This window comes from Parus major, chromosome 3, assembly GCF_001522545.3.
Source record: "Parus major isolate Abel chromosome 3, Parus_major1.1, whole genome shotgun sequence".
Lineage (NCBI taxonomy): Eukaryota > Metazoa > Chordata > Aves > Passeriformes > Paridae > Parus > Parus major.
In genome coordinates, this window is record NC_031770.1 from 20,428,541 (window position 1) to 20,440,581 (window position 12,041).

General features: G+C 37.2%; 1 protein-coding gene across 1 annotated transcript in view; it reads right to left on the reverse strand.

Moving 5' to 3' along the window:
* Positions 1-12,041, reverse strand: part of KCNK2 (potassium two pore domain channel subfamily K member 2) — an 80,829-nt gene that overhangs the window by 22,954 nt on the left and 45,834 nt on the right. The window contains exons 4-5 of the mRNA XM_015623465.2: positions 6,966-7,126; positions 4,357-4,543 (exon numbers count right to left, since the gene is read on the reverse strand). Of these exons, the coding sequence (XP_015478951.1) occupies positions 4,357-4,543; positions 6,966-7,126 (348 nt within the window). The remainder of the gene's footprint in view (positions 1-4,356; positions 4,544-6,965; positions 7,127-12,041) is intronic.

Consider the following 12,041-nt stretch of genomic DNA (forward strand, 5'->3'; position numbering starts at 1 on the left):
AAGCAAAAAACAAATTCCCACAGAAGTAACAAAAGAGTTGGAATACATCTTTTAAGTAATACTTTCAGAATTCTGTGATCTATTTCACCAAACCAATTGAGATAATTTCATATCATCATTATGCCCCACTGTAAAACAAATTACTGAAATACTATTTGTGTTATTGCCTTCTACTTTATTTAGGCAAGTTTTGGACCTGTCACCTAATTTAGATTTGAAACATGTTAGATTAATGTCACTGGAAATATTTGAATATACCTTCCAAACTGCACTGAAAGTTAAAGAATTTATCTGTACTTGTGAATAATAATATATTGTTGATTATACAGATATATTAACATGCCTCAGTGCTAACCTTAGTACCAAGAAATATATTTCATTGTACTGAAATCGTGACACATTCAACATGAGATTTCTTATTCTCTTTCAAAAGATATTAATCATTTTGGTTGGGTTTTCTTTTGTCATGTTAAATTCAATGTTTTCTCTTGAAAACAAGAAAAGGGTTGTTTGACTACCTCCTGATATTCACAAGGCAGTGAAGGCTGTAGTACAGTTTGTCCTCTTGTTTTGTGAAAAGCTACAATAATCTTTCTTCAAATAAAAAAATATTATTCCTCTCCCTCTAAAAGAAATTAAACCATTCCAAAAAGTTGAAAAATCAAGTAATTTCATAAGACAGAGAAGCAGTCAATTTTTTTGGAATACAGTTAATGTATTTTCTGGAACATGCATTACAAGGGCTTTTCATCTTTTCCTTCCTTGCATGCACCAGGAGTGATCAATCTATTACCTTTGCCTTAAGGCTTCTCTTGCTGATGGAAACCCCAGGTGAAATTTCCACAGGCTCCAAATAACTTAGACTATGACTAACAAAGGGAATGCTTTCTCACTCTGGTTTCTGGGAATAGAGTACATCATCTCCAGGACAAAAAAGAAAGTTCTAAAAAAACTCCTGGAGAACTAGAAGAATTTCTAATATGACAGCCTGTACTACAGTCAATGATAACATTACGTTCCTGAATCCCGTGTTCAGCTATTGCCTCCTTTTTGGTACAGCTATTGAGCAACATAAAGCTCTTTACCTCCTGAAAGTTCTTCAGGGATTCTTTTCAGCTCTTACTTGCACCAGAAAGCAGCAAGTTTTGTGTTAGTGAAAAATGATAGGTATTTCAGAGGTCTTTCCCCACACACCAGCACAGATGTTAACACTACCATGGGATTATGTGGGGCTTGTAAATTTATATGTTTTTTCTGTGAGATGGCAGCTCCCAAAAAAAAATATTTGAAATTTTTCAAATATATAGGAATTGGAGGGTTTTGAGGGAATTTTATGGGCCCAAAATGACACATATTTATGGGTTATCATGCGGGCCTCAGGAGTGCTAAAAGAATTATCAATTTTACTTTTATTGCAAAAAGTACACTCTGATATAATTGCAAATCAGAGCATCACTGGTCACCATTATGCTTTGACTATAATGGTAAGTGGAAGAAGTCAATTTTCACTGTTAATATTATTTAAGGAAAAAAAATTCAAAAAAATTAATAAATTAATGTCAGTGTGAGAAGTTTTTCAAAATGTGCTGCATCTAGGCACAAAGGAGACTGGAGCATCATTCTTTCTGCTGTTTTTTGCCTCACCATGGCAAACCACAACCAAGACCAGCATGCTCTATACCACAATATTCTATCATGACCACCTCTTTTATAGCCTTCTGCAGCATTACAGGTCTTAACTCTTTATGTTTCTCCCTTGTCTGTGACACCCAGCTTTCCTAAACTTCAAAGAGACCTCTCCAGACAAAGCCTACCACAAAAATATCAGTGGTCCTTAGTGTCCACTCTGTAGTTATGACTTACCTAAAAGAGAAACAAGCAAACCAAAAAATCATGAATAAAAGGTACTGATTTGTTAGGGTGCAAGAAATTCTGCATACTTCCTCAAAATTAATAAGGAAGCCTAGTTCTTAAGACAAATTCTATGAGAACCATTGAGAATTGCAGTGTCAGTTTCCTTCAAATAATTTCTTACTTATATACACACCAATGACTGAAAACTTCCACAATGTAAAGCTCAGTCAATTAATACCTTACCTATTTGTCAAAAAATTTATTTAACCTGCCAACTATGTACTGCAAAAAAAAGCAACAAACGAATGGACATTTTTGAAAAATCCTTCAAGCCACTGGCCAAAACCAGAGTATTTTAGTTCACCCAAAGTTTATGATATTCTCAGCTTCATTCTTTTCAGAATATAGTCCCATGGGAATATTTAGCTCCCAGTTATGATGTAGCCAGCCATTTAACCCTGTTCTCTTGAGCATTGTCTCTGCAAGTACAAATCCCATTGCCCCTTTAAGTCAGTAGCATATTGCTGTTCAAATGTAAGTCTTGTGCTTGTTGCTCAAAGAAACTAGAAAACATTTTTGATGCTTTGAAATAATGGATTTACAGTAGGATTTTAAATTAAATAAAGAACATTTTTCAAGTGAACCATAAAAGGCTATCAGCTATAGAACAACATAATTCAAGGACATTCTGTAGAAAGAGAAAGTGTTTCCTGGTAGAATTAAAAAGCAGACAATGTAGGAAAAAATTATTATATCAAATGGCCTACAAATAGAAAAGTCTATGGAAATTTATAATGGGAGTAATGATGAATGTACTCAGTGTTCTAGTTAGAGCCAAGTGGGCCATTTCACATAATGCTTTACAGTAAATATAACCAGGCCTTTATACACTATCATTTTTATTCCCTGTCATACACATACCCTTCAGGAATGAAAGTCTAAAACACCCAGGTTCTTGACTCAGAAACAACATAAATTTTTTATTTCATGCTAGTTGTTATCTGACTGGAATCACAAATTCTGAAGACAAAATGAAAATAAGAAAAGGAATACAGGAAAAAAAATGGAAAGGCGGAAGTCAAGATACATACAAAGACATTTGGAAACATCACAAATAACTACATAAAAGTTAAAAAAAAAATATTGATTTGTTATTTTACAGCTCAGTTCTATGATTTACAAAAATTTTTACCAAGTTTGCAAGCAGTCTAAAAATGAAGGCTGCCTGAGTAGCAGTAGCAGTTATCTTCAACAACAAATAAATTTACCCCCATTTTACCCACCCCATTTACAAAAGCAACCAGCAGTTCCGACACTTTAGAGGTCCTTGTTGGACCTCACCAACCTGAAAAGCTTCTGCCAGTCACAAGACCCATTACTGCCATCAAGACAAAACCTCAGGCACATCTACAAGACGAGTTACCCAACCTGAGAACCTCGTCTTGGCACACTTGTACTCACACAGCAGCCATGGGCACAGACAAGCCACAGGAGGAGCCCACAGCGTGTGAGTGCCTACTGAAAACAACTCCCTCCTGCAGAGTCTCTTGCTGAGAGCAGACCCAGCACAAAGGGCCTTGTTGGCCACCTCTGCCTTGCACAGAGCTCAGAGGTGGGAGAGCAGTGTTCCATGAGAGAGGTGATGGTTCTGTATCAGCAGAAGCATCAGATCTGGCCAAGGAAAGCAAGTCTCGGGCTTGGAGCACAAAGCTCTGGTTTCCTGATCCTCACCTCTACACATCACTGACTCAGACCAATGTGCTTTCTCAGCACCGACAGCATATACCTACTCAAATCCAAGTGAACACCTCTGACATCTTTTCAAGAAAAATAGTTTACATAGAGAAGTGGCCCAGACTTTTTTTTAGCTTAACATACCAAAGTTGTTTGAAACTAATTCACCTTAATGGAACCATAAAAATTGGACACGTTATCTACAGGTTGTCCTAAAACTTCTCATGACATTACAAAAAAAAAATATGGGCAAGTGCATACTGACAAAAAGCCACAGGAGTAGGATCCAAAAGACCTCACAGAATACAGACATTTCAATGGCAGAAAGAGAGCTCTGGAATATTTTGAAAGTAAGGGATGCACACAAAACTTATATAATTTCACAGGGTGAAGCATTTTAAACAAATCCAGCTGAAAAGGTATAGTCAGATTAAAATGCTATATTAGTGCTTCTACTTTGTAACCTTGTAAGAAAAAAAAAACACCCTACAGAAATGATATCCTACTTAATATTTAATTGTATAGGAAGAGAAAAAACTAGTAGGCAGAGACATGCACCATGAATTTCACTGTCACTCCTCCTGTCTCTACACTGTCACATCAACCAAAATAAGGACAGGCCCTGTCATATGAATGATGAAGGATAAAATTGGGAGAGAGGCACCACAAGAGAGACATATCTGTCCCAAAACTAAGAAAAAAATGCAAATAAACATCACTGTGCAAAACATTATAAGACAAAGAGCGATGAAAAAAAAAACAACTTACCTGCAACATAATCACCGAATCCAATGGTAGTTAAAGTGATAACCACAAAGTAAATTGCATCTAATGTGTTCCAGCCTTCTATGTGCTTGAATATAACTGCAGGAAGAGCAACAAACAGCACGCAGCCAAACAGTATGAATATTATTGTTGAAATGATGCGAATCTTTGTCTGACTCACATTCCATTTCTGGAAAGGGAAGGGGAAAGAGAGGAAACCCATTGTTAATAAAAATGCACCAGTGCACATCAGCACCCATCACCCCCCAGTGTGCACTACATAGCTGTAGAGGACACAGCGTTATAATTCTCAAACAAACCGGAAAATTCAAGCAGGATTTTATTCTGAAAAGGGTTTCAAAGCAAACATGACTATCCTAGGAAACATTTGCCAGTAGTGAATGCAAAGTGGGACTGGACCCTTCACAGGTGAGCAGCATGTATAGCATTCACTAATATTAACAGCTGATGATGTAAAAGTTTTGAGGGCTGTCTAGATATTCAAGTGAGTTACAAGTAGTGCATGCACCTGCAGTTTCTCCAATTTTATACACCCACAAATAACCAACTAAATGAGGTGAATTTTAACCATAGAGTTCTCTGCAATGAAATAACCAGCTAAACAAATCCTACAAAACAGAGCTGGAAGTGATGTAAGAGAGCCAAACCTACCTAAAGACAAAACAAACCCACCTGAACCACTGCAAATATATTACTGGCCAGGCAACATGTGATCATGCTCTTGTCAACTGATGATTTTCCAAATGTTGAACCTACATCTTAGCTCCTTATGTTTAAGTGTACTGTTTATGGTCTTATCCAAGACAAAGAAAGAAATTGCTAATTTTCTCTTTCCAGAAAACTTTCATAGTGTTTCTCTTTCAGTTCAGGTGTTCTTTTTCAGTTACATGATCTTTAAACCAAATAAATTTATTTCTTTTTTTTCCCTTTCTTATTTTTCTTGCAATCCCTTGGCACCAGCAAATTAGCCCATGTTTCATTAAGTGTTGTACTCAAAATTAGATATGAAAAAATAGCACAGAATGGAATGAGCCTTTCTTATGCTTTGCCTATTTCCAGTTTTACCTATTTTCCATGGCAGTAGGCCATTAACCAATGTTAGCATGTTAGCCTCTAGAGTCCACAGAACATTTTCACAAAATTGCACCTAGACAGCTGTTTCCTGACATGCAGCTGCATATTTTATTATTCCTTCATATATTACTTTGACTTTGCCCTGCTTAAATTTGATCCTATCTAGTCAGACTGTTTTTCAAAAATTTTAAGATCATTTTGATCCTCCGAGTCTCAGTTGTCTCCACAGCTTGAGACCATCTGCAGATTTAATGAACCAGGGCATTTAGCTATTGTGTATGCTATTAACATTTTTTGTAAACTGCACTAAAGCTAGAACAGACCCCTGCAAAATTCCATTTTGCATGCCCAGCGAATTTCACATTTTCCATCCATTCAATGCATGTCGGTTCAACCTAAAATAACAGATTATACAAAAATCTTTCACAGAAATAGACTGAAAATGAAATCAGGTTGTTCACAATGGATGTTTTCTTGCTTTTAAGTTTCTGTGGGAACTGTGTTTACAGTCAGCATGACCAAGGTCGAGCTTTTGTAACCCAAATAAGAGTAACAGCTTGTGTTATGGCAACATGAAAGTACCTGCTCTGACCCATCAGCATCTCCCAGTTCTTTAGGCAAGCTAATAAACAGAGAGTGTTCCAGACTACAACATCTAGATCAGTGTTTTCACTCAGATATTATGAAGAGAGGGGATGATACTGCTTTTTTTATGTTGGGGCATTCTTCTTGCAGGGATATGTCCATTATAAAAAAAAAAAAAAATTTAAAAAAGAAGGAAAATAATTTTCTCTACAAGCAAAAAAGGCAAAAATTTATCTCAGAACTTCTATACCTTTAAGGAAAAAAAAAAAAAATCAGTTATGAAACCCCAGAAATTATAAAATGTTCTTGCCTTTTTCAGGCAAATCTCAATGGAAATCTATGTTATTCACCAGTACCTTGTCTGGACATGAACTGATGTTTCAAAGCTGAAAATGCATGCCTTTTCTTAAAAAGCTTTCAAGCTTGTGTTTGCCTATTGCATAAGACTTCTTAGCACAGGCCCAGTTTGCTTCGCATCAAAAACAAAGCCATGTCAGACCCTTTCTATAAAGAAAAGGTGTCTTGCGTGCAAGGTAGGGCTTGATGTGGAAAACCAGTCCTAACACTTGCAGTACTGATGCAAACAAAGTTGGTTACTAAGCATTCACTGCTTCAAAAATCTCAGTGAATACATTTCTTATCACAGTCTGTACAAAACCTTTAAGGGTAAGCATCACAGCAAGCTTACAAGTAAAAAGGGCAGAGCAAAAAAAAATTCTTTGAGTCTTATTCCTCTTCCCAACTATAAATCATGGTAGGGAATGACTTCACCCAATTCTCAGAGGTGTTCATTAGCAAATTCAGACTGTGACAAGTCCTTTCTATCTCTTCCTGTACTGCAACAGTGAACCCTGTTTTTCAGGCTATTCCTTTCACTTGTGAGATTCAGAACAAGCAGAAAAAAAACCAAATGAGGCAGTCAGCATACTCACAACAAAGGTATCTTCTACTTTGGCAATTCCTTTTCCAAAGATTGTCCCTAGTTGATCTCCAACACCAGCCAACAGAAAACCAAACAGAGGAATTCCCAATAAGGCATAGATGATACAGAATATCTTTCCACCTTGTGTGCGTGGGGAGATGTTTCCAAAGCCTAAATTACAAACAACTTGAGGTGTTTAAGAGGTTACACAAAATACATTACAAGTTTTAAAAGAACTGCAGTAACAGAACAGTTAAAAACAGGCTAACATGGTTAACCATATGACACAGCAAACATTGTGAGAAATTAAATGGAAATCTAGGTCATACAATCCTCACTGAGCTACTCTCTTGTCACCTGCTACATGTTGTTAATAGCAATTGGTTTATCTGTGCCTTAGCCTGCCAGTGTCCGTCAGTGGGCTTTTAACAGGCTGCAGCACCTGTAAACAACACACCATTTTCCTTCACATGGGCTAAGTTTCAAAGTGAAGCAGCTTAAAAAAAACCCAAACCACTTGGATGAACAAAACAGGGATTTCTACAATAAATGGGACTGCCTAGATTCTTCATTATTAAAGGCTTTGGTTCCTTCGAACAAAGCTGAGATACAGTTCATGGCTCTGTCCATTTGAAAGTGGAAATCATTTTATCTTCATAGGCTTGTGTAAAATAGCACCTGAAATTCCTCTGATGGCTCGATTGCTGCTGGTCCACTTAGAGCAGAGAAAGTGAAATACAAAGAGCACAGAGCCCAGCACCTGTGGAATGTGCTCAAGTACGTCTCCCAGGATCAGAATTTAATGATTTGGGCAAGGTCACATAGGCAGAACCCTACAGACAAGCATGATGAGCTTAAGTCCTAAGTTTTAATTCAAACATTTTTCTCCTCCAAAGAATGTTTGGAGTGAGCAGTAGCAGTAACAACCCAGAATTTCTGACATTCTTTCACTTTTTAGCAGAACAACATGTCCTTCAAAGGAGGCAAGAAGGAAAACTTGTAATAAAAAATCTTATCTTTAGAAATTTGCTTAAAGCTTCTTTTAATATTACCTTCTTGTTAAAAAACAACTCGCAAATAAAAAGCAAAGTGGTTTGGCATGTAATTGAGAAATTTGTCTTAGTGTCTTAAATTTTTCATAGGAAAAACATCATATGCACACAAATCCCCCCAAAAAAATTCCAATTCTTTTTAAAACAATCCAACAAATTTTATTTTTAAAGTAGCTTAATATTTTTTTACAATGTGACAAATTTCTTATGATACAGAGCACATTTTATGAATGTCTTAGCTATTTATCAGCATTTATATTTAAATATTCTGAGCATGATGGTTTAACATATAGATTGTCTTTATGAAACCTATTATCTTAGTTTTTGGTTCTACTCTCACGTAGGTAAGCTACACCAAGGCTCTGCTGCTAAAACTACTTTTTCCTTTCAGAACACACAAGACAAAGTTGTCCCTCACTTAAGTTGGATTGGATTGTTCAGAGAAGCTGTGGATGCCCCATCCCTGGAAGTGTTCAAGGCCAGGCTGGATGGGGCTCTGAGCAATGTGATCTAGTGTAAGGGGGTCCCTGTCCGTGGCAGGGAAGTAAGAACTGGATGATCTTTAAGATCCCTATCAACCCAGGCCATCCTATGATTCATTAAAATAAAAATAAATCACACTGGGAATATATCTTACTCCTAGGTATTTTGCTCTGAAATCAGCTTTCAGATTGTACTTATGTAAACAAAAAATGCAATATTGATAGAATTCAGTCAGAGAAAAGAAAGATGATATTAAAAGTTTCCACAAATCTTGACTAATAAAACTTGTCAAAAAAAAAACAAAACACAGGAAATATCAATAACATGTTGCAGAGTCCTACAATTTTGTAAGTGTTCCCTGTACAGATATATGAAAGAAAGGCTGACTCAGAAAACTAGGAAGAAGTCACAGCAACTTTAGACCAGCCCAATATGCTTCCCTAAACCAGAGTCAGGGCTAAACTTATAATTCAGGAAATTTCAGCTCCACTGAGTTCACTCTGTCCCTTCGTGCACCAAGGAGTAGACTCAAGTTTTAAAATAAAATTAGCTCATCACCAATCAAAAAGGGACAAACAGATCCAAGCTACTCTGTTTTCATAAACATTCTTGTTTATGCATCAACAGAAGCTTGAATTGTTCCAGGTTATAATTCCTGAGAGGTCTTAATGCAATTTAGAATCAGGGGTCTGGATACACCAGATTTAGAAAACTCATGCTTGGGGATTTGGCAGTCACTTTTTATTTACTTGTCTACAAAAGCAATGTCTCGCAATGGTGACAAAACACCAGCCTAGTGGAGCACATGCCAAGCAGGGAGTTTTGCTTGGCTGGCCCCATAAAACAAGCAGGCACTCTGTGAGCATCCCAGAGCTCTTACAGAGGCTGTTGCTCCACAGCGTGCTTCTCATCTGCTGCTAATTGGTATGAGGACACCAAGTTCACATTCAGCTCTGGGTATTCTTCCTAAGTCAGACTTATGTCATCCTTGAAGGAAGGATTATAGTTCACTTTTACACTCAAATTCTTGTTCTTCATCCTAAAAACTGTGAACTGCTTTTCTTCCATAAACACAGAAAAGGTATAGTGTGATAATTTTATCATTAAATCACACATTACTGGATAAAATAACACTCTACTCAGGTAGCAGTTTATTTCTGTCCAGATGCTAATGAACATAAACCAAACCATGGGTAGGGTACAGTACATACTTCAGCAACCTTATCTACCAAGGGGTTTCCATCACACATTAATCACATTTCCTACTGTGTCATGTTTTATAACAGTCTGCTGCTGTACACCATAGCCTACTTTGTGAGTTACACAAGTTGTCCTTAAAGCCTACTCTCAGCTTCTCCAGTGAAAACCTAATCCATTATTTATACAAAGGGAGAGGAAACGTATTTATATTTCATATGGTTGATGTAATTCCCGAGAGGTTTGTGTCAGAAAAGTATTATTTCTTTCTTTAAATAATTATAATAAAGACAAAAAAGAAGAATTTTGTTGCTAGGTAAAAACCAAGGAAACCTTAATTTTGGACACTGTGCTGTGAGAAGAGAACAGGGTGATAGGAATGCCGCTGCATATCCTTGTGTAACCACAGAGCTCCTGCATGTGGAGAGCAGGAACATGTGGCCCCACTGCAGTAGCTCCCTGGCATGTTTTCACTTCCAAGTTCCCCCTTCCACTCAAGAGGCAGCATAAAGTCTGGCTAGAGCTGCCTTGCTCACAGAGAAACCTTGGGGAATCAGCCACATGACAACACGGTCTGCTGCCTTTTCCCTGCCTCAGAGCTCTTTCTCTGGATGGGATAGGGACAGGATGTGCACAGTGCAACTGCACAGGCAGCCTCAGTACCTTGCTTATTCTTCACATTTTCAGTCCTGTGCAGCTCATCCCATCCCCTGTTTCTGAGGGGAAAGTTCCTAGAACTGGTCCGTTCCCCACTTCAACAAGTACGCTTGGGTTTGATTGTGGAAATTAGCAAGTTGCTTGATTTAAACTTCTAAATTCATTGGAAAGCTTCCCTCAAAGATTTTAACCAAGGCTTCCATGAACAGTACAGAGTACAAAATCTAACTTGCCAAATGGCATCTGTTCCATCCAAAATACTGTCAGTATCCTTTTCAGACTGCTCTTCCCAAAGGCACCCTCCTCACTTCACTTTCATAACCAGGAAGATGATTTGCCTCCTAATTTCACCAAATCCCTTTCATATTCTGCTAAATTGTGTGCCTTTACTTGTCTCTGACAAGCAGCTGTGGACAAGAAATGCATTTTAGAAGGAGCTTCCAGTAACCCCTGAGTGAATTAAGAATACAAGCACATTGCGAGTAGATTGTAACTAATTGCTCCACTCAAAGTAACATATTCCAGGGTTTCAGCTCCAAACTCCAAGGAGTCTCTGAGATTCAAATCAGGTTCAAAGGGAATCCTTATCCCTTTGGTCAGCAATAGAGATGAAAGCAGGGCTATGCAAAATAGGAAGGAAAAAAAAACAAAATGAGATTTTATAGGATTCTTTATTTTCATATTGTCTTTTTTGACATATTTCTGGGAGAATGAAAGCATCTGTAACTTTCCCATGAGAAGCAGATTCACTGTTAAGCAGATAACAGTAACTTTAATAACTATATATTACTGCTTTTGAGCAAAACAATGCTTCAAGTTTCAAATTCTAGTTGAAATTCTTCCCCCCAGTGACAAACAATAGATTATATTGAAAATATGGAAAAGCTTGAAATGCTATAAATTCTCATACAATTGACATTACACTATTGTTTAAATCTTAAGCATCTAAAAGTAGTCAAACCTTCATAAAAAGGAAAGCTGAAAACTAATTTATTTTTTTTCTCTTTTAACTAGAGAAAGAGATCCCTTTGCCCTCTAGTTAACCAATATCTTCAGAAAACTCTTATAGATACACGTTTTCAAAGTGGAGTTAGAAATATAGAGACTCCAAATGAGCATGTTTTTTACATAAAATTCCTAGACAAAGCAGGACATCTGCTGAAACTAGCTGCAATTAAGTATTTCACATGTGAGAGATTATAGGTGCTTTTGAGAATTCTAAGACTAGATTTTACTTGCTAAATTGACTGGAAGAGAGCTCCACCACCTATGATTCATTTATTTCAAATACCTCAAGTGGGATTGAAAGTTCTGGGGAAGTTCTGAAACATTTTCTTTCTATACAGGGAAATGTAAATTCAGATATGCTTTCTCTATATTTATGACAAACCTCAGATTAGACAAGGCATCATTCATGAGGTATCAAAAATAAATAAACCGAAAATTATCCCAAATTAACGTTGTGAATTTTGAAGTATGAGAAACTACTCTAGGCAGTAGGTTTGGATATGCAGTCCATTGATGGAACAGCTCAATACTGAGGGATGAATGATTTGGTGAACGGGTGCACACTTAATTACACAAAAGCGGATTACAGAAAGTTGATGCTGAGATTTCATGGAGTCAGAGAAAAGGCAGAGTTCCTGACTGCTGACTCCCAGGAGGCTGGAGCCATGGGAAGCAGCTGCCATGGCCTT